Source organism: Lipophrys pholis (genome assembly GCF_963383615.2).
Source record: "Lipophrys pholis genome assembly, chromosome: 10".
Classification (NCBI taxonomy): Eukaryota; Metazoa; Chordata; class Actinopteri; order Blenniiformes; family Blenniidae; genus Lipophrys; species Lipophrys pholis.
In genome coordinates, this window is record NC_137640.1 from 26,461,937 (window position 1) to 26,489,527 (window position 27,591).

A 27,591-nucleotide genomic window follows, 5' to 3' on the forward strand; every position below is an offset into this window, starting at 1 on the left:
AACATCAGTTTTATTTTTTTTGCTTTTAACACGTAAAATCACTCACGACTAACCCAGCACTGTACGGTGGAGCAGTACTTCTCAGTGGCAGCATGTTGTTCAATGTGTTACATAAACAAACGTCAGTTTGGATTTTATATTAATGTTCTTTGGCTGCAAGTATGATCATTAATTGTCATTATTCCTGTTATATTAATGAGAATTGTTAAGTATTATTTGCTATTCAACACCTGATTTTGTGATTCTTTGTTGTTTTTTTTGTTTTTTTTGTGCTTTTCACTGCTTAATAACCCCTCTGCTTCCCCAGCCACTTTCCAAAAAGTTTAACAACTAACATCATTACCCAGACCTGGTTTTCCAAGATTCCAGTCTGAAGTAACCAGACCCAGAACTAACCCACCTCCTGAATCTGGTGCTTTAAACCCTTAAAGTTTGACGTGTAATGTTCGGGTTTAGTGGCTAAGAATGTTGACTGAGAGGCTCAACAGCACGTCAGGCTGTGGTGCAGTATGAACCTCTGCTCAAGCTTCAAACTAACACCGAGGTATAAATGGATGCTAATATTTCTCTCCCTCCAGTACACTAACAGAATGTTGTTTTTTTGTTTTTCTTTTGTTGTTGCTTTTGCAGACAGTTTCTTGATTCGGACATGCCTAGGTATATTATTTGCCTCTCTTATCACACTACTAAGTTCCATAAACTCGTCATCTTTCTAACGCCCCGGACACCCTGTCACTTCAGTGGATTACTTTCCCCTCTTCTCTTCCACTCTTGTCATTACTGTCAGCAATTCATTCCCTTTTGCTTTCTTCCCGTCCTTCGCCTGGCGTGAGGGATGTGGTTGTGCATGTCCCCGGTCCTCTTGCTGTGCTGGATGTGCGTTTGAGCTGTGTTCACGCTGCAGCTGGATGACAGACAGGGTCTGCATGGCTCTGCTTTGCTTTTCGTGGGCCGCCCATGGTGGGTTTGCGTCTCTGCTGGAGGTGTCGTGGGGCCAGTTTCAAACTCTTCACGTTGATTTCAGCTCATTAGAAAGCTGTGTGTATAGTGAATATTTGTTCAGTCTCACAATCATTAGCAAAAATAAAGAATATTAAGGGTTTTTGTTTTAAATTACGTCTTTCGTTACAGATGCTTATTCACCCGCAGATGCATCATTTGAGTAAAGTGAACGATTTAAGGAAAACCTTACAAGTTGCCACTAGAGGGCGGAAGCAATCCATTAGAAATCATTGGAAACAAAGGCAAAGAGACGCATCCTGTCCCGAGCGAGACAAAAGCCGAAAAACAGTTTTTCTGCCTCTGTCTTTCCACTCTTTTATTCGGTGGACGGGTCCAGTGAAGCAATATTTTGAATCCATGGATATGATTCTGTTAGTTACCTCTAATCCCGAGAGACACTGTGTTTCCCATCACAGCAACAGCATATTACCAGGAACACCAGTCACCCCACTATTACACAAGCTCTGTAATATGGATCACATCATTTACAGTACCCGCTCTGGCACCATAATCAAATGCAGCTATTAAAATGTAATCCAGTGAACCATTACCTCACCAGTAGCACTTTCCCTTAGAATCGCTGCAATGTTGTGAAGATTTTTCAGATCTCGCTTCTACCTCTGCAACCCACTGCCAAACACCGGGAACAATCGGCCCCTCTCATGTTCCGCCAGCAGCATGACTTCAATGCTGGCTCCCACGTTTTTAGGAGGTAGTAAAATGCTCAGGAGCACATGTTAGTGCAGCGCGAAGAGGAAATTGCTTCCTGGTAGTGAAAGTGAACGAGAGTCTTACAACTGGGAAAGATGTGTGCGAGTTCGACGTGTGAATTTCTACGTGCACGTTAATGAACTTGCTAATTACTTGAAAAGAGAGAGCCACCTTAATTCCCCCGTGTCGACGCGTCGCTGCAGTGGGTTCTGTCCATGCAGAGCATGCGCAGCGCTTCGCCGCTTGTTTTTTTTCTGGGAAACGCATCGTTCACTCTCTCACAAGGTCAGCTCAGTGCAAGGCCGGTGGGCCCAACATCTGAACTGCATGGAGCGTCCGTTCAGCCTGTTCTCCTGGCTTGAAGATATGTTAGTTTTCTTTTACAGTTCTTGCTTGGATGGTCTTTTTTCAGATTTTTAAAGGCAGCACCGGGCTGCAGGCCAGAATAATAACTGTGTTGCTGTGTGATTATTTCCCCAACAGGGACACGAGGGGGGGAACAGTGTATATTAACGTATGGAGTGAATCATTGCTGTAAAAGAAAGCAGCATTGTTTTGTTTTTTTCTGCTTGAGGAATGGTTGGTTTGACCTTTTCTTTCGGTGGTTAGGCAGAAAGACGGATTGCATCAAGTAGATGAGCGGGATTTCACAATGCTCTCTGCAGTGTATACTCTATCAGTGTGAAAAAAAGACAAACACCATCCCAGCCACACAAGCGCACAACCGCAGCATACTTCTTGACTCTCACTTTCTATTCTTTTGCTGATTTCTTCTTTCTCACAGCATTTCCCTGGGAGTTGACCATAGGTATTTCACTGCCCTGTCCCTCATTTTTATCTGGCTGTTTCTCATCTCTCCCTTCCTTCATTTCTGTCTGTACTGATTGTCATCTCAGCTCTCTATGCTTTCCCGTGGTGTTTCATACGAAGCATAGCATCAACTCAGTCAGCCTGTTGCATGCGAAACAACAAGTGCTTTTGTTTTATTTATTTTTTCCTAAATGAAATAATGAATTGTGTAGATATTGCACAATACAAATGATACAGGTGGTCAGTAGTGCTTTAAAGAAAGATTTTCATGAATAAATGCTAATGAACCAATTCGGTACCAAACAGATTGTTTGATAAAAGATTTTTTTATTTTTTTTTAAACTGTGAGAAAAACAGCTTAAAGACATAAACTGTACCGAATCATTTGATTTTGTCAAACAAGATGATTTCAGCATCATCAAAACATGTGTTGGTCTGACTGTAGAATAAGAAGAATCGAATTGTTTCTAAAGACAACAAAGTAATTGGCACCAATTCTGAAATCCCTTTTTCATCTATTTGTTTAACGTTTTCAACAAGTTCCCCAGTCATCAAAGTGTTTAGATACTTCCTGGATGTGAATCTAAGAAGGTGCTCAATGAGATAAAAACAGCATTATGACACTGAAATACCCTCCCAGGCCGAGGAGTGCAGCGCCACTAAAAGAAAAGGTTTTTAGCAGTGGTCTTACATCACATGAAGTCCAGCCGACCGATTGTAAAACGTGGTGGATAAACCATGAGGCTGTGGAGCTGCTCGACTGAATTTAATCCCCCCCAAAAAACTACAAAGTCTGAATAGAGTAATGTGAGAGCCAGTGTCAGTGTAAAATGAAGCTCACAATATTTCTAAAGAGGTTAACAAAGAGTTCTTAAATAAAACCTCTGAAATCTGCCACTGCGGAGAAAACTCCTCCAGCTTCAGCTTGAGTGCTTCACTGTCACAAACCATCATTGCTGCCAAATGTCCATATTCAGATATTTGTTAAAATCAGCTTGTATTTTTTTATCAGTTAAGAAATTAAATTAGATTAAATATCTTGATTCTACAGTTGTTTTTTAACGTAAACTATTGTAAATATTGTGTGCCATTGCTACTGACCATCATTGTTTGTTCTTACCTTCTGAAATCTGATTTTTGTGCACTATTATTATGGATTTTGTTTACGTATAAAGTGTAGACTTTAGCATGGATTTATCTCGACACAGCCTAGTTATTTTGGTGGAATAATCCAAACGTTGACACCTGATCCAGTGTTTTCTTCCTCTGGTCAACCTCAGGACTTTCTACCGCTTCGAGGCAGCTTGGGACAGCTCCATGCACAACTCCCTGCTCCTAAACCGAGTCACTCCATACGGGGAGAAGATCTACATGACCCTCTCAGCGTACTTGGATGTGCGATGCACTTCTCGCATGCAGACCAAGCAGAAATAGCTCTCACAGTCTTACGGGTGGCAATTCGAGGCCAGAAGAGTGTTGACAATCTGTCCTCTTTCATCAATTACAGATGGAGAGCTGCACACAGCCTGCAGTCATTACCAAAGATGTCTGCATGGTGTTTTACTCCAGAGACACAAAGCTCTCCGCTTCCCGTTCGATCCGCAACCTGTTCGGTACCGGGAGCTTCAGAGCGGCTGATGGGTGAGCTTCTAGTTTTGATGTTCTCCTTCCTGATTTGTAGTTAACGTGACAATAGAATGATGAAGAGCGCCCCTCCTCTTTGTCTTCTTTCAGAAACCGAGTGACCGGAGTCTATGAAGTCACCTTATGTAACCCAGCAGACGCAGGAAGCCCAGGTAGCCGTCATTAACAGTGCCATAATGTAGGTTAATGCATAAGGTTCACCTTTGTAGCATTAATGATATCGACTCGTCCTGCACCAGGAATGCAGAGAAGACGCAGGCGGGTGCTGGACACCTCTGTGGCTTATGTCCGTGGGGAGGAAAACCTGGCTGGGTGGAGGCCCCGCAGTGATAGCCTCATCTTGGACCACCAGTGGGAGCTGGAGAAACTCAGCCTCCTCCAAGACGTAAGAGCTTTTTCTTCTAATCCACAAGTTGCGTTCGTTCTGACACGTTTGTTCAGTCCAAGTCGAGACACACGATCGGTTGTCAGTGACTAATGTTTCTCCTTCTTGTCTCTTAGGTGGAGAAAACCAAACATTACCTCCTGCTGAGGGAGAAACTGGAGACTACCCTACTGATGGGCCAGGAGGCCCTTCAGTCCTGCGCCACTGAGGAGCTGAGCGAGTCTCCTCAAACCTCAGAGGTCGCCCGGGAGCTCAGCTCCTCAAATGAAATCACCACTGAGAGGCAGAGGGAGCTCGCCGCCAAGGTTCGTCTCCATTACGTTGTGCACATGTCATGTTGGAGCTGGACAGGCTTTGCAACCGGGGCATAGTTTGTATTTGTATTATCTGCATTCATGCAATTGATCATGGTACATGTGTTTTCACATGAGATAAGCTTAGGTTGTTTTTTTTGTTTTTTTTACTTCCTTTATCAACAAATATTTGAGGGTATCTCTTTTTTTTTCCACAGTGTTTGCGACTCCTCCTGCACTCTTTTAATCGAGAATACAGCCACGTGTGTGTCAGCGCCAGTGAAAGCAAGGTAGCACACGAACAGCAACAACCATTTTAATCATCAACTTCAGTTCTAAATCTGGTTGCTCACCATTTCCTCCCTGGTTACCCAGCATGCATGTGTTTGTTTACAGATCTCTGAGATGTCTGTCACAACCCTAAGAGATTCACCTTCAATCTGCGCTCTAAACACAATCACACCTTCCTCAACATGTCCCTCGCTGGTTGAGGGTTGCTATAGCAACGCTGCGCTCAGGTCTGTCCCAACCTTATACCAAGTGTGTGTGTGTGTGTGTGTGTGTGTGTGTGTGTGTGTGTGTGTGTGTGTGTGTGTGTGTGTGTGTGTGTGTGTGTGTGTGTGTGTGTGTGTGTGTGTGTGTGTGTGTGTGTGTGTGTGTGTGTGTGTTGGGTGTAGTTTAAATTAAACCAATCCAATCGGCATTTACCTTTTGGAGTGATGTGCATTTGCTTTGTGGCACATTTCTGTAAATTTTATTACACACAGATTTGCAGACCTGTTTGTGCACAAAGTGACTGTCACCGCTGAGTACTGTTGTGATGGACAAAGTGAAACTTTTGCTTTGTCGTCAACAGTCACCAAAAATGACACAAGATTAATTATGATTAAAACTTAACCCAGGGTTGTCAAGCATGTGGCCTGGGGGCTAGAACAAGCCCACCGGAGGTTTCAGTCTGGTCTGTGGAAAGACCTTGTAAGGTGTGAAATTGACTGGTATTTTTCCATGAAAGTAACAGCTGTTTCCAATTTATTTATTGGGGATAGCAGCGTTTCTGCACGAAAAAACGAGAAACAAGCTGATAGATCAGAGTCGCGGTGGTGAAATCTGGCTTCGCTTATTTACAAGGCGGCATCAAAGCCATACGATGAGGGTGAATCAGTTCATACATAATGAATGCTCCAAAATGAAAATAGAGAACTCATTTCACTGTATTTTGTACCCAGGAGGCGTTGTTAAAAGGTACAGTAAGAGTGAAAGTTTTGTAAAGTTGTATTTCATTAAATGTAAAGTAATAATTTAATAACTAAAACAAAAATGTGTATATGAAGGTTAATATGCTGCAGTTTTATTGGTCTGGCCCATTCAAGTACAATTCTTGCTGTATGAGGTCCCTTGATTAAAATGAGTTTAACTCACAGTGTCCTCCTTTCTGGGGTCTTTTTTAATGATGGAGTTAATATTGTCAAACCAAAGTACCGGTAGGTGTGAATTTGCACAACAGACATAAAAGTAGGAAAAGAAAGAGACCGGAAGTTAGTCAGATGATAGGAAGCATTTCTACAGTTAAAGGCATCAAAGACAATTCAGTTGTGGATGTTTGCAAATCCCAAATCTAGAACAGGAACAGCGTGCCGCCTGCTTTAGTACTGTTCTTTTAAAAAGGGGAAAAAAAAGCAACTGGATGTATGATAAAGACACATGAAACTAGTAAAAATACTTTAAAATGCACTTGACACTACCAGGGACAACATTTCGATCATCACCCCACATATAAGGAGTTTGGTTGTTATAAAAGCTAAAAGCCTCTTTTTGTCGTTGTTTTTTTGGGTCCACAGACCACCGACGCCTCGTTCTCGAGCGGTCAGCCCAAATCCAGACACACCGCAGGAAGCCGAGGCCAAGAAGTCCAACAGCGGCGCGTCTGAAACCAAACCGCGGACTCGCAGATTCGTCCCCGATATCCAAGAGATCAGAGTCAGGTAAGTGTCACAAAGTCCCTCAAAAAAGTCTTTTCCCTTTGAGAAGATGTGCGGGGTTCAACGCGCGGTGATGATTTCTCTGTTGTTTTAAACGCCGCAGCCCCATCGTGTCCAAGAAGGGTTACATACATTTCTTAGAGCCGCAAACCAACGGCTGGGTGAAGCGCTATGTTGTGGTGCGGCGGCCGTACGTCTACATCTACAACACGGAGAGAGACGCAGTGGAGCGGGCGATCCTCAACCTGTCCTCTGCCCAGGTGGAATATAGCGAGGACCAGCAAGCGATGCTCAAGGTAGGCGACCAACCAAACCCCCAGGTGGTCTTCTCTCTCACTCTCAGACAGCGTCAGGCGTAACCAGCCCCCCCCCCCCCCCCCCCCCCCCTCTCTCGACAGACCCCCAACACGTTTGCCGTGTGCACAGAACATCGTGGGATTCTGCTCCAGGCCACCAACGACAAAGAGATGCATGACTGGCTTTACGCCTTCAATCCTCTCCTCGCTGGAACTATCAGGTCGGTCGTCTTTCTGCCCAAAAGCCCTTTCACACAAAGTGAGTGTTTATTTAACACGTATCTTCTCGCCGCCCAGGTCGAAGCTGTCGAGAAGACGAGCCGGACAGATGAGGATTTGAAACCAGACTCTGAGTAAATCTCACCAGAGAGAGCGAGAGCGAGAGCGAGAGAGCAAAAACTAAGGTGTACATAGATCTTTGTGCTGAGCCCCGCCCCCTACCACCACCACAGTCCCCTTCAACCACAGTCCCCCCCCCCCCCGGCCTCCCTCCCCCTTCTATGTTCTCAGTTTCTCACTTAGTGTCCTCAGCAGCTAAAGCGCCCAGTTTATGTCCGGTCCTTCGCAGCGTCGTGACTCTTCAAAAATCTTTCGCTGTACTGTACAAGAGCTTCTTCATAGCAGGACGAGTGAAGAAAATTGAGGGAGTAGCAACAGTTTTCTTATCTCGGATTACATGCGTATGGTAATGTACTGTAGTTATCGTCGGTGACACATCAAGCCTTATACATTTTAGTCCTTCAAAGTTGCTGTGACGTGTATCTTCACTGAGGATCACAGTGTAACATTTGCATCAGTAAACAAAAGAAAAAAGAAAAGAAAACCTCTGCAGCTATATACGATGTGCAGAAACCGGTTTGCGTATGGCATACACGTAGAAAAAAATAAATAAAATACACGCTAAGATTTTTAAATATGACAGTCGAGTGACTGCCTTTAGAAAGAAAATCCTCTCCTTTCTGGTGGAGGAGTTCTGACGGTGGGTAAGAAACGTCCGCCTGGCCGAGGACACGCGTATCATCAGAGACCGCTTCTTGTTTCGCCCACGTTGTTTCAGCTACTTGTAGGAGCACTGAGAGTATCTTCATGTACATGACACGTAATCCGACATCATAACACTTAATCTCATCATCTACCTGAATTTTATTTGTTTTTCAAATGTGATATATTTAGATATTTAACAGTTTGACTATTTATTTCTGCATGTATTTATTTACAAAGACATTTATATTTCTAAAGTAGTAGTACAGTGCAATTTCTGCACACCGCACTTTTTAATGAGTTCCTTAAATGTTTGAAAGTCACTACCCCCCCCCCCCCCCCCCCCCCAAACTCCGCAGTAAACATTGGTCATTTTCTTTCTTGCTGAAGATTACTTGAATAACACTCCCACTTTTAGAACTACAGTAGAGTAGTTCCTCCTTTGATCCAATTTATATGCATTATGACAGAGTACGTTACTAAGAAAAGAATAAAGAGTGCTGCAGGAATGATTCCTAAAATTCAGGAAGAACCGAACAGTTTTGCACTTCTGTTTCCCTCGTTTTTTGTTTTTTTAATCAAAAGTTTGACATTTTTTTGCAAAATTTTCATGTTCCTGCGAGCGACGAAAGAAATGTTGGTAAATTACTGAAACGATACCGTTTTTCTTCTTAGTCTCGCTCAGAGCATTGGACCTTTGTGTTTCAGAACAACATGCCTTCAGCTCCAACCAGAAAACAAAAAAGACCAGAATGTATTCAACACGCCCATTTTGTGCTTCTGAATTGAGCTTGGTAAGGAAACTAGAGGCAAAACAAGACTCACAAAGATTGTTGGTTACATGTTTGTTGTTACGCTAAACACTGAACAGTTTAAATGTTTTTTTTGGTTTTTTTTATGTACTTTGAATTCAGGAGAGACTCCTGTTGGAGATGCTAAAACGCTGATTCACATCCCGAGTTAGAAACGGGATACTGCTCTCATATAACTAGGATATGTCTCATGAGGTCCTTTATCTTTGTAAAGAAAAGTGTGAGTACTACGGGCTTTTACTCATCTCTTAAAAACCTGCAGTTCATAAACAAACAGAGTCCCGTTGGTATTTATTGAAGGGGACCGATCGTCATCCCTGCAGCACTCTGTCAACGCCATCTTTTCTTGCTCAGCTGCACAAGGCGACCTTTGTTCCTTCACGCTGCTCCTCACCGCACAGGACAGGAAGCTGGTTTTGTCTGAATGATTATGTAATATTGATTAAATACAGTGCCTCTCTTCTTCAGTCATACTGCACAGTATGCCTCCGCACCCGGTTGCTTTGAAACGACATCTTTCATGCTGCTAAAGTGCCGTTGTGGAAGTGTCCGCGGATCATGTCCTCACTGTCCCGCTCTTCATCATCCTCACTCGCGCACCCAGACTAATGGCTTCTCTCGTGGTGAATCTACTTTCTGGAACGTCATGAATTATGGCGTTTATACACGACAGACTGTGAGGTACACGTGTGTAGGTGGTGTCATGGTTAGATTATCACCCAGTTCCAGTTTTGGGCTTTGGGCACTTCCTGTGCACAGTTTGCATGTTCTTCCCGCCACTACAAAATGCCGATAGGTGCGACTGTGAGTGTGTAACTGTCTGTCTCTGTCTGACTCATATTCATTCGGAATAGTCTAAACCTCGCCTGAGTGGTGTTGAAGTAAAGTTAAAGACTAAAGTTTGTCGGATGGCGAGTCGTTGTCGTTTCACCAAGAGTTTACTCGCTACGTTTACAAGATGAAACCAGACTCAATCGGCTAGTTTTCAAAACTTGGTGAGATACGTGCGTATCGGAGAAAAAAGGGGTAATTGCATGACTTTGCTACCATTTGGATTCATCTGATGAGTTTTGATAGTTTTAAGCTTTTTTCGGGATGGTCAAGGAGCAAATCCTGCGAGAGATGAGCATGAGTGGAAAAAACAAAACAATCCAAGTGATCCTACTTTTTTTTAACCCCTTCGGCTCATCTACGATGAATTGGCAAAACTGTATTTTCTTTACTTGGATGATACATCTGAAAACTTTCTGACCGCCCACTGACAGAAACGGCGTGGGCTTCGCGTGGAGTGTGTCAAACGAGCGTGCCTCAGGTCAGCCAGCCTGCGGCGCACGCTCACTGACAACAGTGACAATCACTCAACTAAAGACGGCAAGAATATGACAGACTTACAATCTCTTCAATGTAAATTTCAGCTGGGGATCGAACTGTGTGGCGTTGGTTTCTTATGGCGATTCCATACGACACCTTCTTTAAACAGTGAGGCTATTATCCTGACTTGTTAAACTGTCGAGATCCTTTTACAGCCGTATCATCAGATTCCCTCAAGAAAGATTGTATGCATCTTATCCAGCCATATCATCATCATCATTATCATTATCATCATCATCATATTGTCATTTAGAGACTGTACGTCACACTGTTTCAAACATTATACTGTGTCTTGTCTCTTTAAATCTCAATAATGTCAAAAATATATTTGCGTGCGTGCGTGTGTGTGTGCGTGTGTGTGCGCGTGTGTGTACGGCTGCTTCAGTCCGCTCTCTGTGTGTCGATTCCTCCTCTACTTTATGTTGGGCCTTTTTAATGTGCATCACATTCGAGCCAACCAGAGTTTTCGTTGGTGCGGTCACTAAAAGTTCACACTACTGAATGTACATCGATAGTTAAAAAAATTTATAAAAAATCTGCTCAACTCGCTGTCTTTAAAATTCACATCCTGCTTCCTCACTGATTGTAGGTCGGTTATTATCAGGGAACCATGTGAAGGCTGTGGGACGTGACCTTAATAATCTCTGCAATCTCCTGCGCCTGGGAGGACGATTGTTCACCGTTACACGTTTCTTGCGTTGCATCTTGTACAGAGCAATGCTGTAGGATAACTTCCTGTCACACTTCCTCTCTGTCCACCTGTAACCCATCAGCTAGCAGTTTCTGCAAAGTCTCCTTTTTATAGTACCTGCCCTATGAAGGAACATTATTTACATTTATGTGCTTCCACATCAAATTACTTCTTTATTTCCTTACAACTACTTTGCATTGTATATAAACATGATTGCTGTGAACGGTGTATTATAAAGTTGCACCCATTTACAAGATCTTAAATGGGCAGTAGTTCAGTCGGTGTCTCTGAGTGTTGGGAGTTTAAGCGTCAAATGTTTGTGTGTACACTAAACACATTGTCATATATTAAATAAACATGGAAATTATGCAACACAAAGAAATGGAGTCCTGTCTTGTTTTTTCTCTCCCCACAATATACTTCATTAGGTCTTGTGAATGTGGCCAAGCTCCTCGACACCATTAACAACGTCAGGGTCGATGCCAACTGCATATTAAATACAATAAATATGTGTTAGGGACATTTTATGTCTGGATGTTTTATTTTACCAAGAAAATCTTTGTTTGAAATAGTATTCCTTAATAATGATGTGGCGTGTCATATACAGACCGCATCTTTTTAAAAAAAAAAAACCTTTTCTCATATAAATACACAAATAGTACTATATTGGATGATGCTGTATTAACTTCTTGGAGCTTTCTGAAACTTCCCACTTTCACTGTAAGAAATTAGTAATTCAGTTTGTTTGTTTGTTTTAATTTAGAAGTGGGATCTTTCCTCCCTTCCATTTGCTTCTGAACACACTCTTAGCCTGAATATATAAAATATTTGTTTTACTGCTTCAATAAATACATGAATACGCTGTGTACCTTGTCTGTGAAAAAGTAAAAAATATATATATCAAATGGAGTGATATTCAAATGTTCCTTTCGATTTGAAACTTTCAAAAGAGATTTCTTTCAGAATATAATCAGGCATACGTTCACTATTTTGAGATGAAACAAATGAGCTAGGAATAAATTAATTTATATTTTAGATAAATGAATTTAAGTAATACAAACAGAGTCTCTTGCATGTTTAAATATTATTTATTATTATTAAGAGTAAACTGGGCAACAATTATTCCGGAAGTATTTAAGTAACCTTGAAGTATCTGTCAGTGTCAAAAAGGTTAATAAAACGTGTCTCATATACAACATAAATACACGGACTACCTTAGAAATATCAATATATCAATTTTGAATAATGGCTGTTTTTGTTATTATGAATAAATTAAATATTTATAATAACACATTGTCAACCGGACAACAGTACATATTGCAAGTACACCAGTAGCAGGATAAAGCAAAGAGGAAATAAAAAGAAAAAGAGACCTCATGCTCGGGGGTTTGAGACTATAAACACATTCAGTAAAGTTCAGATTTCTTTGTCTTGTTCTGAAGAGAGTTGCTCCAGAGTACTTGGAGCAATGAATGTAATACTGTGACTTTGTCTTTTATATGACTTTTAGCAGGATAGAGTTCATGGATTAGTTCGATGTTTCCTTAACTTTCATCAAATATCTGTTAGGGAGGAGCCGAACCTTTTCCCCTGTAAATCATCTACAAATTGATTCCAATATGAAACAACATGCATTCCATCTGGTGTTTCTGATGGGACCTAACAGGTTAATTTGTGGATCTCAAGTCTCTTTTAGTGTTTAAAAAGCTGAGATACACCGAAATTCTTCACATTTGAACAAACTCCCTCCTTACGAAATAACTAATCTACTCATATGATGTTTCAAAGTCATTTTCTAGTTACGTGATGATAAATTATGCTTGTAGATGATAAAATAGAGTTTTGTCACAATGTAAACAGAGCTTCCTCGCGGTTGCCATGTCTGTATGATATCAAGTTTAACATTTCAGCGGATAAATCTTACATGAGGTAAATACAATTTTTAGACTCTTTTTCCATTAGAAGATCTATTTCTTGAACAAATCATTCATAACTATTGTATAGTCTCACTCAATTACAGAATTGTGCCCGTTTGTTCTATGGCGTTTCGCTGAAAGTGGAGCTTTCCTGCGCGCTGCCTGTGCACTTCTGGCAACCCGCAGCAGCTGACACGCGCACACACAGACGTGAAAGAGGAAGGGATCTTGCAGATGATTTACAGTTTCTTGCACGAACAGCAGTTAAATCTCTCCGGGACATCTTTCCTGCCCCGAACAAGGTCAGACGGGAAGCTGAGACGTCCACTCGGCCGTGTCACACGGATGAGTGCCGATGTTTGATGCAGATGAGCTGGGAGCTGCGACAGTTAGCCGCGGTAGCATTTAGCTTTGAGACAGAAGTTAGCCACAGGTTGCTAAAATGGTTGTTAGGGGACAGATGAGAGGACAGGGTGGGGGCAGGTGAGAGGACAGGGTGGGGGCAGGTGAGAGGACAGGGTGGTGTCCAGGTTGGTCGTCCAGGGTTCTAAACATGTGCATGTGTACAAGGAAGCTGTCAGAAATAATTAATAATTAAAAAAAATAATGAGCAGAAATAAAAGGTGTTCTCGCAGAGAGGACGTGCACTTGTGGACAAAGGAGCGTGTTGAAGCTGGAAGTGATGTAGTTTTTCTTCTCCCTGACTCTCAGCAGGTTCTAATTAATGACATTAGTTCTGAGTGAGAAAGTCCCACCTGCTGTCAAACACTGTCAGCCTGCAGTGGGAAGGGTGGGCCACCCCTGGGGGGCGCCAGAGAGCTCCAAAATACAAGATGAGGTAGTCAACCCCACCTGCTTCGAGACCAAGCCAAGACCAAGGGTGCGTCCAAATAGTCTTTCGTATCTCCTGTCCTATCTATTTGTCCTTAACCCCGGAAATGTTTAAATGGCGGCCATGAAAAGGAACGTTCAAATAAGCTAAAGAAAGGAGGCTCAATGCGTCCTTTAGAACAGGGGTGTCAAACTCAGGTTCTGAAGAGGTTGAAGAAGGGAAACATGGAAAACGTGCAGGGCTCGGCCCTCCAGTACCTGAGTTTGACACCCCTGCTTCAGAACCTCCTTTAGCTGAGGAAACACTGATGCATCCTTTACCAAAGGAGGCGAAATCATGCTGCCCCACAATTCCTTGCGGTGACAACATTTAAAGGGACCTACTCATCCGAGCGTTCAGGGAAACTCACAATGACTGAACACAGATCATGTTAAGTTAATGCAATAATCTGCCTCGAACAACTTTAATCTAAAACTCATATACCAACTATGAATGTTATGCAGGTGTTGTAAATCCAACACAGTCAAGTAAACTTTGTGCAGCCTATTCTCAGTTTGATTGGTTATTTATTCACCTGGCAGCTGCTTCACTTTAGTTCCTCGTAGCCTCTTTTCTTTTGATTTCAATTCAAACCTTGTGATATTATACATTATATCAGTGGTTAGAAGGCACAGGGTAAAGTGGCAGAAATGCACTTTTTGTAGTCCATTTTTTATTTTTTTTACCACGGCAGACGTCACTAACCTGCGCCGCTGTCGGCTTAATATTACGTCAACTCGTGGAAATGCAGTCCAATTGTCAAAACAGCGAGATCGCCTTTCCCTAACTCCTTTAGGAAGCCTCCAACGAGTGTGTCGCTCCAACCAGCCAATCAGAAATCAAACCCTATATAGTGTCATTGGGGGTTTAGCCAATCCCAATCAAGGTAGGCCCTCCCTTTGACCCTCCCACAATTAGGCAGCTCTGCTCTGGCACATGGCACTGTGAGAGGAAGTACTTCCTCCTCTTCCCAAGATGGGCATGTGTGGACGGAGCCAGTCCAGCTCATGCAGACACAGCAGATTCTGAATGTAGCTCATTTGATCCAATATTCAAATTGATTAAAATCAAGGACAAGCTGCATTTTGGGCATTAAACTTTGAATATATTGTTTTTGGCCCAACAAGACCATGTGAAAGTGTTGAAAAGCTGAATAATATGACTCCTTGAAGTAATGGAGACCAAGATCTTAAAAATGTGGCCTCAAGAACAAGACCGGTACCCTAGTACTACAACACTTCCACTATTGTATGTCTTATTCGCACTGGAAAGATTGCTTAGTCTTGTTTTTTTAGTCCATCGTCATCATCCTGCCTCCGTCATTGTGTATCGATATACGTTGTCACTTCCAGTTTAGTGGAGATCGACACTTACAGTGTGACTTGTGTGGCCTCCGTCCAGCGAGACAACAAGCAGCAGATACCAGTACTTGTAAAAAGTAAACAGAACTATGAGAGCGGGCAGATAGGAGCCACTCAAGTCAAACACTGCTGAACACATCCACTCTCACCAAAATACCAAGACAGGATCCTTGAGAAACATTTTCCAGTTCTGCTTTCCATTATAAGTGTTGATTTTCTTTATGTGTGCGAATTTAATTTTGATTAATTCAGAGCAGGCAAAACCTCAGGACCCCTCTGGTCTAGAGCACAAAGCTGCAGCACTGAGCACAGTTATTATGTTTTACTACGAGGAGTTATATAATGCCAGGTGACTCCATCACAACTGAGTAGCTAGAACTGTCTCATATTTCTATACAGAAACCCAATGGCTGATAAATCTGCTGACGTGACCCCAGTGCAGGGCCACACCTCCGACCACACCTTTCATCACGATGCAGAAATAAATCGAGACAGGTGAGTGGGTTCCACTTTGTTTTAGGCCCCGTTTACATGACAACGTTTTCAAATGAAAATGCAAAGACGACGCTTTTCCACTTGAAACAGCGTAAACAAGGTCTAGTCATCATGTCTCAGGACATGACCAGAATTAAAGACCTACAACCTTTACAACAAAAAATATCTTCAACATTCAAAATGATAAGTAGTTTAGAAACTCTATCAAAGTGTTTAAGAGATGTATGAGCTGCCATCAGGAACAGATAATATTTTATTACATTTTGGAGACTTTATTTAAGCTGTTTTTTTTTGGTTTTAGCTCTTTTAAGAGTTCACATATTTCATCCATTTTAACGGTTTTGTACCTTAGCTATTTTAGTGGTTTTAACTGTTGAAGCTCTTTTGCTGTTTTAGTTGGGGGGGGGCTTCACACTTCAGCATTTAAGTAAAAACACGTAATGTTTGTGTTTTGTTTTTTAGAAAGTTTTACGCTACACAGCAACATTTTCAAAACAATATAGGTTTACATGGAAATGGCAAAAACTATGAAAATGCTGTAGTTTTTATGTTTTGCCACTAGTGGGTGCTGTTGTTTGGTTTGTGAATATTTATCATGTCGAGTTTACAGATATGGATATGGACAGACAAGTTGTATTGCAATTCCGGGTGACTGTAAACTGTCAAACTACCAAGTACCAGGAGATTATTGACTGGGAGTCATGACACTCTGGAGGCAAAAGGTCTTAAAGTCCATCTACTGAGCATGTGCAGAAGAATTATGTACTATGCGCATGCACAGTAGCAGTATTTCCACTGTCTACACAGAAACAGAGCATGAGTGTCTTCAAAAAGTTGAGTTTAAGTGGCATGTAAACGAACACCCAAAACTCAACGAATGTTTTCACTTGAAAAATGGATGTGAGGCATATTTTTAATTAACACTGTCACATTTGTCCTCTTGCACCTTGAAATGAGACTGTTTAGTAAAGGCTGCTTGACAGTCGGTTAAAGAGCCACGTATGTCTTCTCCAGATAAACGGGCTGCAGACCTCTTTCTTAGGTGAATCGCTTGTTAAAAAAAACATGGTAAACTATGATAATGTGTTCCCTATGATCAAGGATCTACATGGATTACAATGCCACGACCCCGTTGGAGCCTGAAGTGATCCAGGCCATCTCAGAGGCCCTCCAGGATGCCTGGGGAAACCCGAGTAGCAACTATTTAGCCGGTGAGGAAGACTCACTCTTCATTGAAGCCGTAAACACCATTAAATGTCCTTCACGATAAAAGAATGCTGCATCACACCTTTGAAGTAATACTTTTCGGTGTGTGTTTGAATGTGTAGGTGCAAAAGCGAAGGCCATCATCAATGAGTCCAGAAAGAACGTGGCGAGAATGATTGGCGGTAAAGCCGAGGACGTCGTTTTCACATCAGGAGGAACAGAGGTAACGAAAATCCCATGAGTCCCATGAGCCTTTTTGTACAAAAGCACAGCTTCATGCACACAGACGACTAAGGAGGGGTACCGAATTCTGTACTTTTCTAGGTACCGACCGAATTTGGTCGGTACTGCCAAATACCGATTCATGTAAAATCAAACGGTACCTGGTTTCAGTACCTAAATGCATCCTTGTGACTGTGGGAGTGGAAGAGTAGGTGGTCTTTCAAGCCGGACTTGAACACAGCATTGCGCACACAAGAGCGTGATGAGTCAAGAGCTTCGTAATCAGACAACGGAGCAACCGTGGCGGAGAGAAAACGCTCGAGAGGCTCCGCATTTTGAAACGCGATGCAGATCACGCTCGCTTCAATATTTGTGACCTAAAGTGAGAGGCCAGCGTTGGAATACTTCTAATCTGAGGAGGCTCCTGTTTAAGCACAAGGTTTTTCTCAAGGCTGAAGAGTGCACAATTTGACTAGCCTCAGATCTACCATCACTGACCCACAACTCTACCATCACAGATCTACCATCACAATCTTTCCAGAGGGGAAAGGAAAGGAATAGGAGGACGTGGAGCTGGGTTTTAATTTGTGCATTATTAAGAAAAAACACTTTAGTCGTAGCTGAAGGTTTTCATGTTGAAGAAATTTGTGAAACAACTGCAACGTTACAATACAAACAGTATATCTGTTAAAGTTTACATATTGAAACATAAATATGTTAAAATGTTGAGATTTTATTCTTAAACAAATTAACATTTAATACCACATAAATGCACAAAGTACCGGACGTTGGTACCGTTGTGCACCGTGATCGATTCCCAGGCACCAGGTATCGGTACCGTATCGGTTCAAATGTGAATGATACCCGTCCCTGCAGACGACTGTGAATTAAAGCAAACGCGTCTCTCCTCAGGCCAACAACCTGGTGCTGCACACGGCCATGGAGCACTTCAGGAAAAGCTCCAGTTCTGCAGAACGAGGGGAAGGAAACCAGAACGGATTCACCGGCCTGCCTCATATCATCACCTCCAACGTGGAGCACGACTCCGTCAAACTTGTGGCTGAGCACCTTCGGAGCGAGGCTAAGGCGGGTATGAGAGCATCCTGTCTTTGTTTTCAGAAATGTTTTGAGGTCAGTTGCTTCCTTAACATGTATTTGTTTGTCTGGTTTTTGCTTTAGATGTGACCTTTGTGCCGGTGTCTAAGGTGACGGGCCGGGTCGAGGTGGAGGACATCGTGGCCGCGGTGCGGCCCAACACTTGTCTTATTTCTGTCATGCTGGCCAACAATGAAACCGGAGTTATAATGGTACGAGAAAAACAAAAAAATGTCCCATAACTTTGTCTTAACGTAACACTTTGATTTGCTGACTCATCTTAGACATTTGCGTAATTGTTGGTCAATGATATTTCCACTGTCAATTCATAAAGAATTAAAAAAAAAACCACAGAACACGCTTATATTTGTGTGAAACAGGAGTTTCTAAGTGCAGCTCATGAGTTAAAACACGTTTGTTTTTTTAGTTTGTGTTTGCCTCTTTGTGCAGCACAGTCGACGGTCACTGCATGCTGACACAGCTTCTCTCTCTTCAGCCAGTTCAAGAGATCTGCAGGAGAGTAAAATCTCTCAACAAGCAGCGTCAGAGTCTCAGGATCCTCCTCCACACTGATGCTGCCCAGGCTCTGGGAAAGGTCCCAGTGGATGTCCGCGAGCTGGGAGTGGATTACCTCACCATAGTGGGACATAAGGTCAGCAAACCTGTTGCGTCAAAACGTCTTAAGAGCCGCCATCGAGAAAGATGAGCACCACCCAGAAGTTTCTGTCTCTCTTTCAGTTCTACGCCCCTCGCATCGGCGCTCTGTATGTGAACGGCCCGGGAACCAGCTCTCCACTGTACCCGATGCTGTTCGGAGGAGGTCAGGAGAGGAACTTCAGACCAGGGTAACGTCCTCCATGTTGTTCAGAGCATTCATTCACCAAACAGCCTGAGAGCTTCAAACCTGGTGATACATGGTTTGTCTTCGTCACAGCACTGAGAACACGCCGATGATCGCTGGTCTGGGAAAGGTGAGTTTCAGGCCTGACTCATTGACATGCTGCTTCTTCTAAAACACTGTGTACTCTATAGACACATTGCTGAGGGTTGATAATATTTGAAAACATCGGCATTAGGTTGATAACGCGCCAGCTGTCTCTTCTGCTTGGTACAGCTTTGCTATAGCCTCCTCCACCAAATGACTGTTCACATGTATGCACATGTTGTAGGTCTTGAACTTAAAGGAGTCATATTATTCAGCTTTTCAACCCTTTCACATGGTCTCATTAGTCCCAAAAAATTGTATTCAAAGTTTATTGCCCCAAATGCAGCTTTTCCTTGATTTTCCTCCATTTCAATATTGGAATTATAGGAGCTACATTCAGAATCTGCTGTGTCTGTGTGAGCTGGACTGGCTCCACCCACACATGGCCATCTTGGGAAGAGGAGGAAGTACTTCCTCTCGTGGTGCCATGTGCCAGAGCAGAGCTAATTGTGGGAGGAGTCAAAAGGAGGGCCTACCTTGATTGGGATTGGCTAAACCCCTGATGACACTATAGGGTTTGATTTCTGATTGGCTCGTCAGAGCAACACACTTTTTAAAAACTGAAGCAAACCAGAGAGAGATATGACAGAATGTCTTCACTTCTCAGGTATGGCGACGATTATTATAGTTGAAAACAATTAGAAAGAACATTTTGCATAATACTCCTTCAACATAAGGGTTTTCAGCTGTGAAACAAAGTTAATGATTGTTTTACTCAATTATCTCTGCCTGACACAAAGTTAAAACAAATATGTGAAGAAAAAACACAATGAGCTTTGTTCTCACAGAGCTGATATGATCATGCTGCAGGTTGTTAGATGTTTTTCAATGTGTCGAATGTGATCTAGATCAGACACTTCACAAAACCTTTATATTATAAAATTTATAAAGGAATTACCAGCTCTTTATAAGTTTCTTTATTGCTCTCCTGCAATGATTTACGTTTTAATGAGTTATTAGGCTTTTTTTAAAAGAAGGCCCGTAGAAATGCCACATTCACTAAGCACATCACAGTTCCTTTCAATACTATTTAAAGTCTTTAAAGTTTTATTGTTAATGTAAACAGGATATGTTTATTTATGTAACAAAGACAAATAAAGTTAAAACATTTTCAACAGTTCAGACGCAAGATATGTATATCTTAATGTCAATGCAATTTATTATTCAGTATAAAATTGTTCTTTTAAGTAAAGTTTGTGACGTTCTGTAATTCCCAGTCATGTAGTTGCTTCACATGAATGAATGAAAATGTGACACATGACAATTTTGTCACGTTACATTTAGTGTATCGACTCCCGAAGCGCCGTATGAATTGTTAAATGACAGCTGGGTTTGTTCTCAGTTAAATGTTTCCCTATTCTGGAGTTGTTGTGAGATGTGACATTACTCCGAGCTTTACCTGGTTCCACCTGCTGTCATGCGACAAAATGGCTGAGGATCAAGGATAATGCTATATTATAATTGTTTTTTTAATCTCACAATTGTGATGGCACAAAAAAAAAGGTGTGTAGTGGGATTTTTCTTCAAATTGTGGGTTTCATCAATTCGATTTTGTTTTTTAATGTGAAACATCAAACTAAACATCGAACAACATCATGTTGCTACTTTGGCTTCAATACAAAGTCCCACTCCGATAACGTGGTCTAAACATGTTGGCAACAATTCATGATGTCAACGCCACAGATTTCTAATCTGTTTATTAACCGTGCTGAGCTCTTCCTGTTCTTCCACATCTCATAGCACAACCCGCACTACGCCAAGTTTTTCAAGTGAAAAAGCAAAACTTTGATAACGTTTTGGGTGTCCGTTTAACACGACAACAGCATGAAAACGCAACTTTTTGACAACGCTTGTGCTCCATCTCTGTTTAGACTGAAGAAGCACTGCTACGTCGCATGCGACCACGGCTGTAGTGAACGGTTGTTCTGCACATGCTCAGTAGATGGGCATTAACAACAATGTTTACCTCCGTCGTGTCATGACTCCCAGTCCATATTTTCCTGGGACTGAGTAGTCTTATAGTTTACAGTCACTGTTATAACAAAAACAACCAACAGCACCCACTAGCGGCCCAAGTGGAAAACTACATTGCTTTCAGCATTTCCGCTGTTTCTGTGTAAATGAACATCGTTATTAAAATGTTGACGTCTCCAAGCGAAACCTTTCTCGAATGAAAATGTAAAACGATGCGTTTTCACTTTAAGTGAATGTTGCTGTTGGCTCTGGTTCACCACACTCTGCTATGCTTCAGGAGGTGTCGTTTGCTTTGTGATTCGGTTCTTTGTCACGCTGGAGTCGCTGTCAGGAAATTATAAATTGCAGCTTTGAAAAGACACCCTTGTTCCACAAGTATACTATGATTGTTTGGTAGGAACCTCAAAATATCCAAGAAAACCAAACACACCCTACAAGCACCAGCAGCATCTTGAACGGTCAAGATCAGGTTACTTGGGTTCATTTGTCCCTGCTCTTGACCACATATTGTGAGTCTGCCGACTGCAGCATCAGCAGAAATGGAAATTCATCACACTGGGATTCCAGTTTCCATTTCTCAGCTGTCCAGTTTATGCAAACCTCAGCCTGGGTCTCCTCATCCTGCATGGTAGTGATGTAGTCCTCAATCCTCAAGTTTGTTTATCTTCATCTACTTTTCAGTGTTTCCGTCTGTAAATGTTTTATTAGGAGTGAACTTCCAGGAAATCTTCAATTTCATCAATACTCAGGCCTGTCCAACACATAGCATTAAGGTATTCCACTGTAAGTTTAATATTGATGTTAACATCAACTTAAGCTCACAATGTGCGTCTGAGGGTTTTTGTATGCTGTTCTATTGTCTAATTCATTTTATAAATAAAGTGCTCGTTTTCACCAAACTTGTACAAGCAAAATAATTTCAACCGTCTCTGTTAAGTAGTTTGTTTAGATACCAGGCAAGTATTTTCTCTTACTGTTATGGTGATTGGTTTGTTGTGTGTCTGTTTTAGGCTGCAGAGCTGGTGACCTCCAATCTGTCAGAATATGAGAGTCACATGCGCAGTACTAAACTTTATTTGGAAACTCGGCTGCAGGTAAGTTCGATTCCTTTCAGAAAACAAAAAATCTGTATAACTAAACTGCATTTTTTATTCTTTCACTTAATCATCTGCTTCTTTCGGACTCATTTCTCTGAGTACAACAAATGTATTAGTTCCTGACTCATCACTTTCTTGTTTTTGAAGGTCGTGTACAACTAAATTCTGAAGTTAATGCTGATGTGCTATACGTGTAAATGAACACTGCTACGAAAGATAAAAATCCAGCTGTGATGCTGCAGGTTTTTAAAACACTAAGAGGAAAAACTGAGGGTAACAACTCAGTGTGTGACCCTACAAGCTGATCGTGCACTTAATTCCTCATGTTACGTGCACAGGTTTACTTGCTGTATCGATAGTGAAATTATAAGAGCATAAACACCGTTAGGCATTCATACTATTCCTGGCACAGTCTTCCTGTGGTCTCATGAAGTGATGCTGAAATCATGTTGTAAAGTAACACAATTCTGTGACACCAATACCTTTGAGCCGTAATGTTCTAGGAAATGTTTGCGATGGTGAAATTAGAGACGTAGCCACAATTATCACTGATTTTGATTTGTTACTAATGAGTTAATTTTGTTGAATGTGGAAACAGTTGCAGAGTTGCTGATGCCCGGTCCAGCTCAGCAAACCGACCGGCCAGCTGACCTTTATCAGAGCTGTCTGCTTGTTTTGGTTATCTCGGCTGTTTTATTGCTGCGTCTAAACATGGTTAGTTCATACATGTTTGCCTTAAGTTCAGTAATATCTGGGTTACGGAGCACCTTCCTCCCACTAACTTCAGCTCAACTTAGCGGGAGAATCGGTCATCATCCTGGCTCGCACGGTGCCGACAGCTCAGCTAATGCATCACAGCAACACTGTAATAACCCAGCTGCGTGTGCATTCATTGAAATAGTGTCCTTTGAGTGGTAAAGTTACTGCTTTCCAATCCGACTTTCTTTTTCTTTTTCCTCGCACACTGAGTAATTTCACATAATGTACATTTTCTGTTTCAGACTGTGTTTAAAAACAAGATCCGCTTCAACAGCCGTTACCCGGGCGCTGATATCCTCCCCAACACATGTAACGTGTCCATCTTGGGCCCGACGCTACAAGGTGATGTCACGGTTCATCCGTCTCTTTACTCTGTCTGTTTTGGTGCTGCCACGCTGAACAGTGTCCTTTAACCCTACACCAATGTTTGTTGGCGGCAGGTCATGACCTGCACAGGGCCATTTGTAAAACTACAAAGCCTCTGAATGATTAATCACTCTCTCTCTCTCTCTTTCTCTCTCTCTCTCTCTCTCTCTCTCTCTCTCTCTGTCGCTCTCCCTCCTGCTTTAGGCTGGAGGATATTGTCCAACTGTAGGAGGCTGCTGGCCAGCGTCGGCGCCGCCTGCCACTCCGACATTGGAAACAGGTACAAGAGCCCCTCATTTAGGCTTCTCCCGCCCTTTGTCTGCACACAACATTGTTCGGTGGTTACATAACTCCCCTCCCGCTCGCACCACATTGCACTTGTCCATCAGGCCTTCCCATATCCTCCTGAGCTGTGGCGTCCCCTCAGAGGTGGCGGCCAACGCTTTGAGGCTGAGCGTGGGCAGGGGGACGACTGAAGCAGATGTGGACGCAGCCGTGGAGGACCTGAGGGAAACGGTGCAGCTGCTCGAAGAAATGAACTGACGGCTCTGGCTTATGCCGAGCAAAAGCAAATTGTGTGCGGAGATGTGCAGAGCTAAACATGCACCAGCTGTGTTTATTGTTCCATTAAACTGATTATGTAAAGTGGATGAAATTTTTCATATAAATAATAAAAGGGGAAGAACTTGACGTGACCTGGGGGGGTGATGTTATGGAGGGATGAACGCGCTCAGCTTCCATCACGTCATGTGAGCAGCTCATCAGCTAATTGCAGTCATAGCGTTGCGAGCGTCACCGGAGTCAAACTTTCAATATTTTCTTCAACCTGATCAACCGTGAAATATTTAGTGCAGGTTGAGACATCCTGCTCGTACCAGCTGTTAAAGCGTCCCCACTGTGATTAAGTTTTAAAATAGTTGTAAAAAGTAACACTCTTTGTAATCCAGCAATGCCTTGGCTCCGACTTCTCCCATTACTTAAGTTTCCGTGCTGCCTCAGCTCCCCCATCTCCAGTGAAGCGTGGGCGCTTGTGCCAGCATATGGTCGCCGCCACACAAAGAGGGAGCTGGAGGCCGCGAGCACTGCGCCTCCACCCGTCTTTCATTACCTTTCTATCTCGCTGGCTCTGACCCCCGCCTTTCTCCCCAAAGGCCTTGCTGGCCAGCTGGCTGCCGCTCGGGTGTCGCTTTCCTGGCTCAGGAGGAGGCAACGAGCACATGAGCGTGTGTTATTATATGTGGAGTTGTGCGTGTGAGACCGTGATGATGGCTTTGTGGGATACAATGAGTTCCAGGCAGCCGCTTCGCTTGGGCACCATACCCTCCTGATCGGCCGCCAGGGATGGTGCTCCATCGGGCCATCCAGGCGGCGCGAGTGGGAGACCTCTCCGCCCTGAGGGATCTGGCATCTTCCGGGTGCCTCTCTGCGGCCATCAGCGACGGTCAAGGTGCCGGGCTCGTGCACCATGCGGCCAGGTGTGGACGCCTGGACTGCCTGAAGTTCCTGGTAAGGGAACTGGGTCTGGCCCCTGATCCCAGGGCCTTGAACAAAGCCACACCGGCACACGACGCAGCAGCCACTGGGAACACCCGGGAGCTCCAATGGCTTGTGGATCAAGGAGGCTGCAACATTGAGGTGAGTTTATCCACTGAAAAGTCTACACAGAGAGAGAGAACGAGTTCATGATAATCGTTCAACGGACTCGTTGGATTGCTATCACGGAAGATTGTCAACTATAAAACGACCAGGTCCCATGAGAATATGGAGTCATGACAATCTGGAGGAAACATTGTTATTGTCCATCTATTGAACATGTGCAGGAGAACCTTTTACTATGGCTGTAGTTTGCAGTAGCGCTATGGGGAGATGCGCCTTGGTCTCTTTATTCTACTGTGTTTGTGTTGTGGCTGAGGTTTATTAGAACCAGGAACGCTCCTCTTTTCTGCTCTCAGTCAATCACAGGCGAACCCACCTCTTTGTCTAACTGTTGCCATGGTAGCAATGTGACAAGCCGGATTTTAGCCACTGATTTAACTCTTGTTTCTGATGCCTTCACTGAACCTTGGATAACTTTTATGACCAAATGTACATAAACAGCATAAGAATCAGCATTTTAGCGTATTACAACATGATTTTCTTTCTGCTAAAGGGACATTTTTTGTTACTACAGAAGCCTTTTGGCTCAAACTTGTGGCATTAGATCTTTTCTCCACTCCACCCAGCGTGAATCCACCCTAATACTGAAGCCACACACACACACACACACACACACATTCTTACATTGCAGTAGATTTGTCTTTTTGCCTATTGCTTTCCTATCCTTTTCTCTCCTTCTATCCTCCAACCCGGAACGAGACAGTAAAAAGTCTCCACCTCTGGGTCTGGTTCTTCGGGTTTCTCCTGTTAAAAGGAGGTTTTTCCTTTCCACTGTCACTTATGTTTTCTCATGTGGTATTGTGTGTGAGTTTTTCCTCAGTGAAAGTGCCTTGAAATGACATGAAATGTGTGGTATGTGGCGCAATAGAAATACAACTGGACTGAATTGAGTTGAATACCTGTTAGACCGTTTTTACATTAGTCACTTCTGTAGCTGTTCACTTGTTCTCGTTACATTTATCAATTTATTTTTGACCTTAAACACTAAAAATAAGTAATTTTACCATCCCAATGACATGAATTTCTTTCTAGAGTCATGCAGGAAGTCCTGTAACCTACCTCCTGTTCTCTACATTCAGCCATTTTTAGCTTTAGTTTGATGTCCAGCTGACAGTGATTATTTTCATACTGCGTTTATGTATAAAATACAAATAACTGCATCTGAGAGTCTACCATAAATATTTGATGAGGATGTTTAACGAGCTAAAGCAATTTAAAAGTTATCAATGGATTGAGCACAAAAAGTCCCAACTTCCTGCAGATAAAACTGCAAAAAGACTGGCAGTTTAAATAAATATCCAGTAATGACTTTGTCTAGAACCTCCTTGTTCTGGAGTTTGAATTATTGTTGAACTTGTCTTTAAAGGTTTGAGTGGATGTTGAATTCAGCCCACCACACAGAGTGAATTCCTGGTTGCAGCACTGAGCTGCAGTGGAACCACAGACATGAAACATCATACGGCGACACGGATTTATCATGAAAACTGAATTTATTTAAAGCATTGATGGGGATGAAGGTGAAGAGGAAGAGAGAGAAGGTGTGTTGGAGTTTCCTTCTCTCATTGTTTATTGTCTGTTGTGTCCTCCACCTCCTTCCTGCGTTCCTTCTCCCTCTCCTCCGTCGTTCCTTGTGTTCTGGTGGCCTTTGTTCTCTTTACCGTGGCCTTCTCTCCGTCACTCTGGAGGCCCGCTCAGGCCAAAACAAGATTCCATCCATGAGGAACTTAATATCTTGTCTGGTCTTCTTCTGGTGGTCCAGCCAGTTCTTCTCTTCTTTGGCGACCGACTCTCCTCGGTGTGTTTCCTCACCTCTTTCAGCTGTTCTTCCAGAGCTTCACACCGGATCTGCCTGTCAGCCTGTTTCTGCCGCGTCTCTTTCTGCATCGTTCTCAGCTTTGACTCACTGTCCATCACCTTTTCAGTCAAGCTGCTTCCTCTATCTCCTTTCTGAGGTCACTCAGCTTTCTCTGGTCCTCTGCCTGCCTGGGTCTGTGACTCCCTCATGGAGGTTTCCAGGCTGTCCATTTCTAAAGTGAGCTTGGTCACCACCTCCTTCTGGCTTCAGAGCAGAGCCTCCTTCTCTGCAGCCATTTGCTCTCTGCGCTCCGGCCTGTGACTCCAGTGGATGTTAATGTCCACCAGCATGTTGTCTCCCACTGCCTTCATCTGGTTGACATTCTTCGCTAACAGAGTGTCTGCGTGTTTGGGAGCAGCTCCTCTGGTCTGCAGCGCCTGTTTGAGCGTCTCGACCTCCTTGTCCTTCTGCTGAAGCTTCGATTCAAGCTGCTTCTCTCTGTCCTCAGCCGAGGAGACGTCGTTTCAGCTCAATGATCTCTCAGCCTTCTCCAGGGACAGAATCCTCCTTTAGAGATCCTCTGCAGTTTCCTGCTGCATCTGGATCTTTGTTCGAATCTTCAACAAGATGCCCGTCACTCGAGACGGCAGAAGTCTGGTGGCGATTATGGACTCAGTCCTCAATGTCAAGACAATAACAAAATCAGCATAATGTCATTTGAACTATATTGCAAGAATGAACATAACATAAACATTAACTTGAATAAGACCTTCTATTTAACAGTAGATAATGAGAACTAACAGATAAATAACAGTTGC

General features: G+C 43.0%; 3 protein-coding genes across 8 annotated transcripts in view; all 3 read left to right on the plus strand.

The window, feature by feature from the left end:
- The window catches only part of kif1aa (kinesin family member 1Aa), a 50,623-nt gene extending 42,705 nt beyond the window's left edge, over positions 1 to 7,918 (plus strand). The window contains exons 37-48 of the mRNA XM_080473983.1: positions 631 to 657; positions 3,804 to 3,918; positions 4,031 to 4,164; positions 4,258 to 4,319; positions 4,407 to 4,552; positions 4,669 to 4,857; positions 5,064 to 5,135; positions 5,242 to 5,363; positions 6,684 to 6,827; positions 6,928 to 7,120; positions 7,223 to 7,341; positions 7,418 to 7,918. Coding sequence (XP_080330109.1) covers positions 631 to 657; positions 3,804 to 3,918; positions 4,031 to 4,164; positions 4,258 to 4,319; positions 4,407 to 4,552; positions 4,669 to 4,857; positions 5,064 to 5,135; positions 5,242 to 5,363; positions 6,684 to 6,827; positions 6,928 to 7,120; positions 7,223 to 7,341; positions 7,418 to 7,460 — 1,366 coding nt within the window. The 3' untranslated portion in view covers positions 7,461 to 7,918. The remainder of the gene's footprint in view (positions 1 to 630; positions 658 to 3,803; positions 3,919 to 4,030; positions 4,165 to 4,257; positions 4,320 to 4,406; positions 4,553 to 4,668; positions 4,858 to 5,063; positions 5,136 to 5,241; positions 5,364 to 6,683; positions 6,828 to 6,927; positions 7,121 to 7,222; positions 7,342 to 7,417) is intronic.
- Positions 7,919 to 13,064: 5,146 nt separating this feature from the next.
- scly (selenocysteine lyase) lies at positions 13,065 to 24,018 on the plus strand. 6 transcript variants are annotated; one of them, XM_080473789.1, is made up of 15 exons: positions 13,077 to 13,193; positions 13,606 to 13,771; positions 14,049 to 14,157; positions 15,523 to 15,618; positions 16,720 to 16,829; positions 16,947 to 17,047; positions 17,959 to 18,136; positions 18,226 to 18,353; positions 18,638 to 18,793; positions 18,880 to 18,986; positions 19,076 to 19,112; positions 22,111 to 22,194; positions 23,199 to 23,298; positions 23,527 to 23,602; positions 23,712 to 24,016. In XM_080473789.1, the coding sequence occupies exons 4-15, from the start codon at positions 15,530 to 15,532 to the stop codon at positions 23,863 to 23,865; spliced, it is 1,320 nt and encodes a 439-aa protein (XP_080329915.1). In that variant the 5' UTR covers positions 13,077 to 13,193; positions 13,606 to 13,771; positions 14,049 to 14,157; positions 15,523 to 15,529; the 3' UTR covers positions 23,866 to 24,016. The 6 variants fall into 6 exon arrangements, with proteins under 6 accessions (XP_080329913.1, XP_080329914.1, XP_080329915.1 ...); XM_080473790.1 differs by having other exon boundaries at positions 13,090 to 13,193; positions 13,603 to 13,771; XM_080473787.1 differs by lacking the exon at positions 14,049 to 14,157 and having other exon boundaries at positions 13,065 to 13,193; positions 13,603 to 13,771.
- Positions 24,019 to 24,663: 645 nt separating this feature from the next.
- Positions 24,664 to 27,591, plus strand: part of espnla (espin like a) — a gene marked incomplete at both ends in the record, with an annotated part of 28,460 nt that continues 25,532 nt past the window's right edge. Inside the window, one exon of the mRNA XM_080473959.1 lies at positions 24,664 to 24,957. Coding sequence (XP_080330085.1) covers positions 24,664 to 24,957 — 294 coding nt within the window. The remainder of the gene's footprint in view (positions 24,958 to 27,591) is intronic.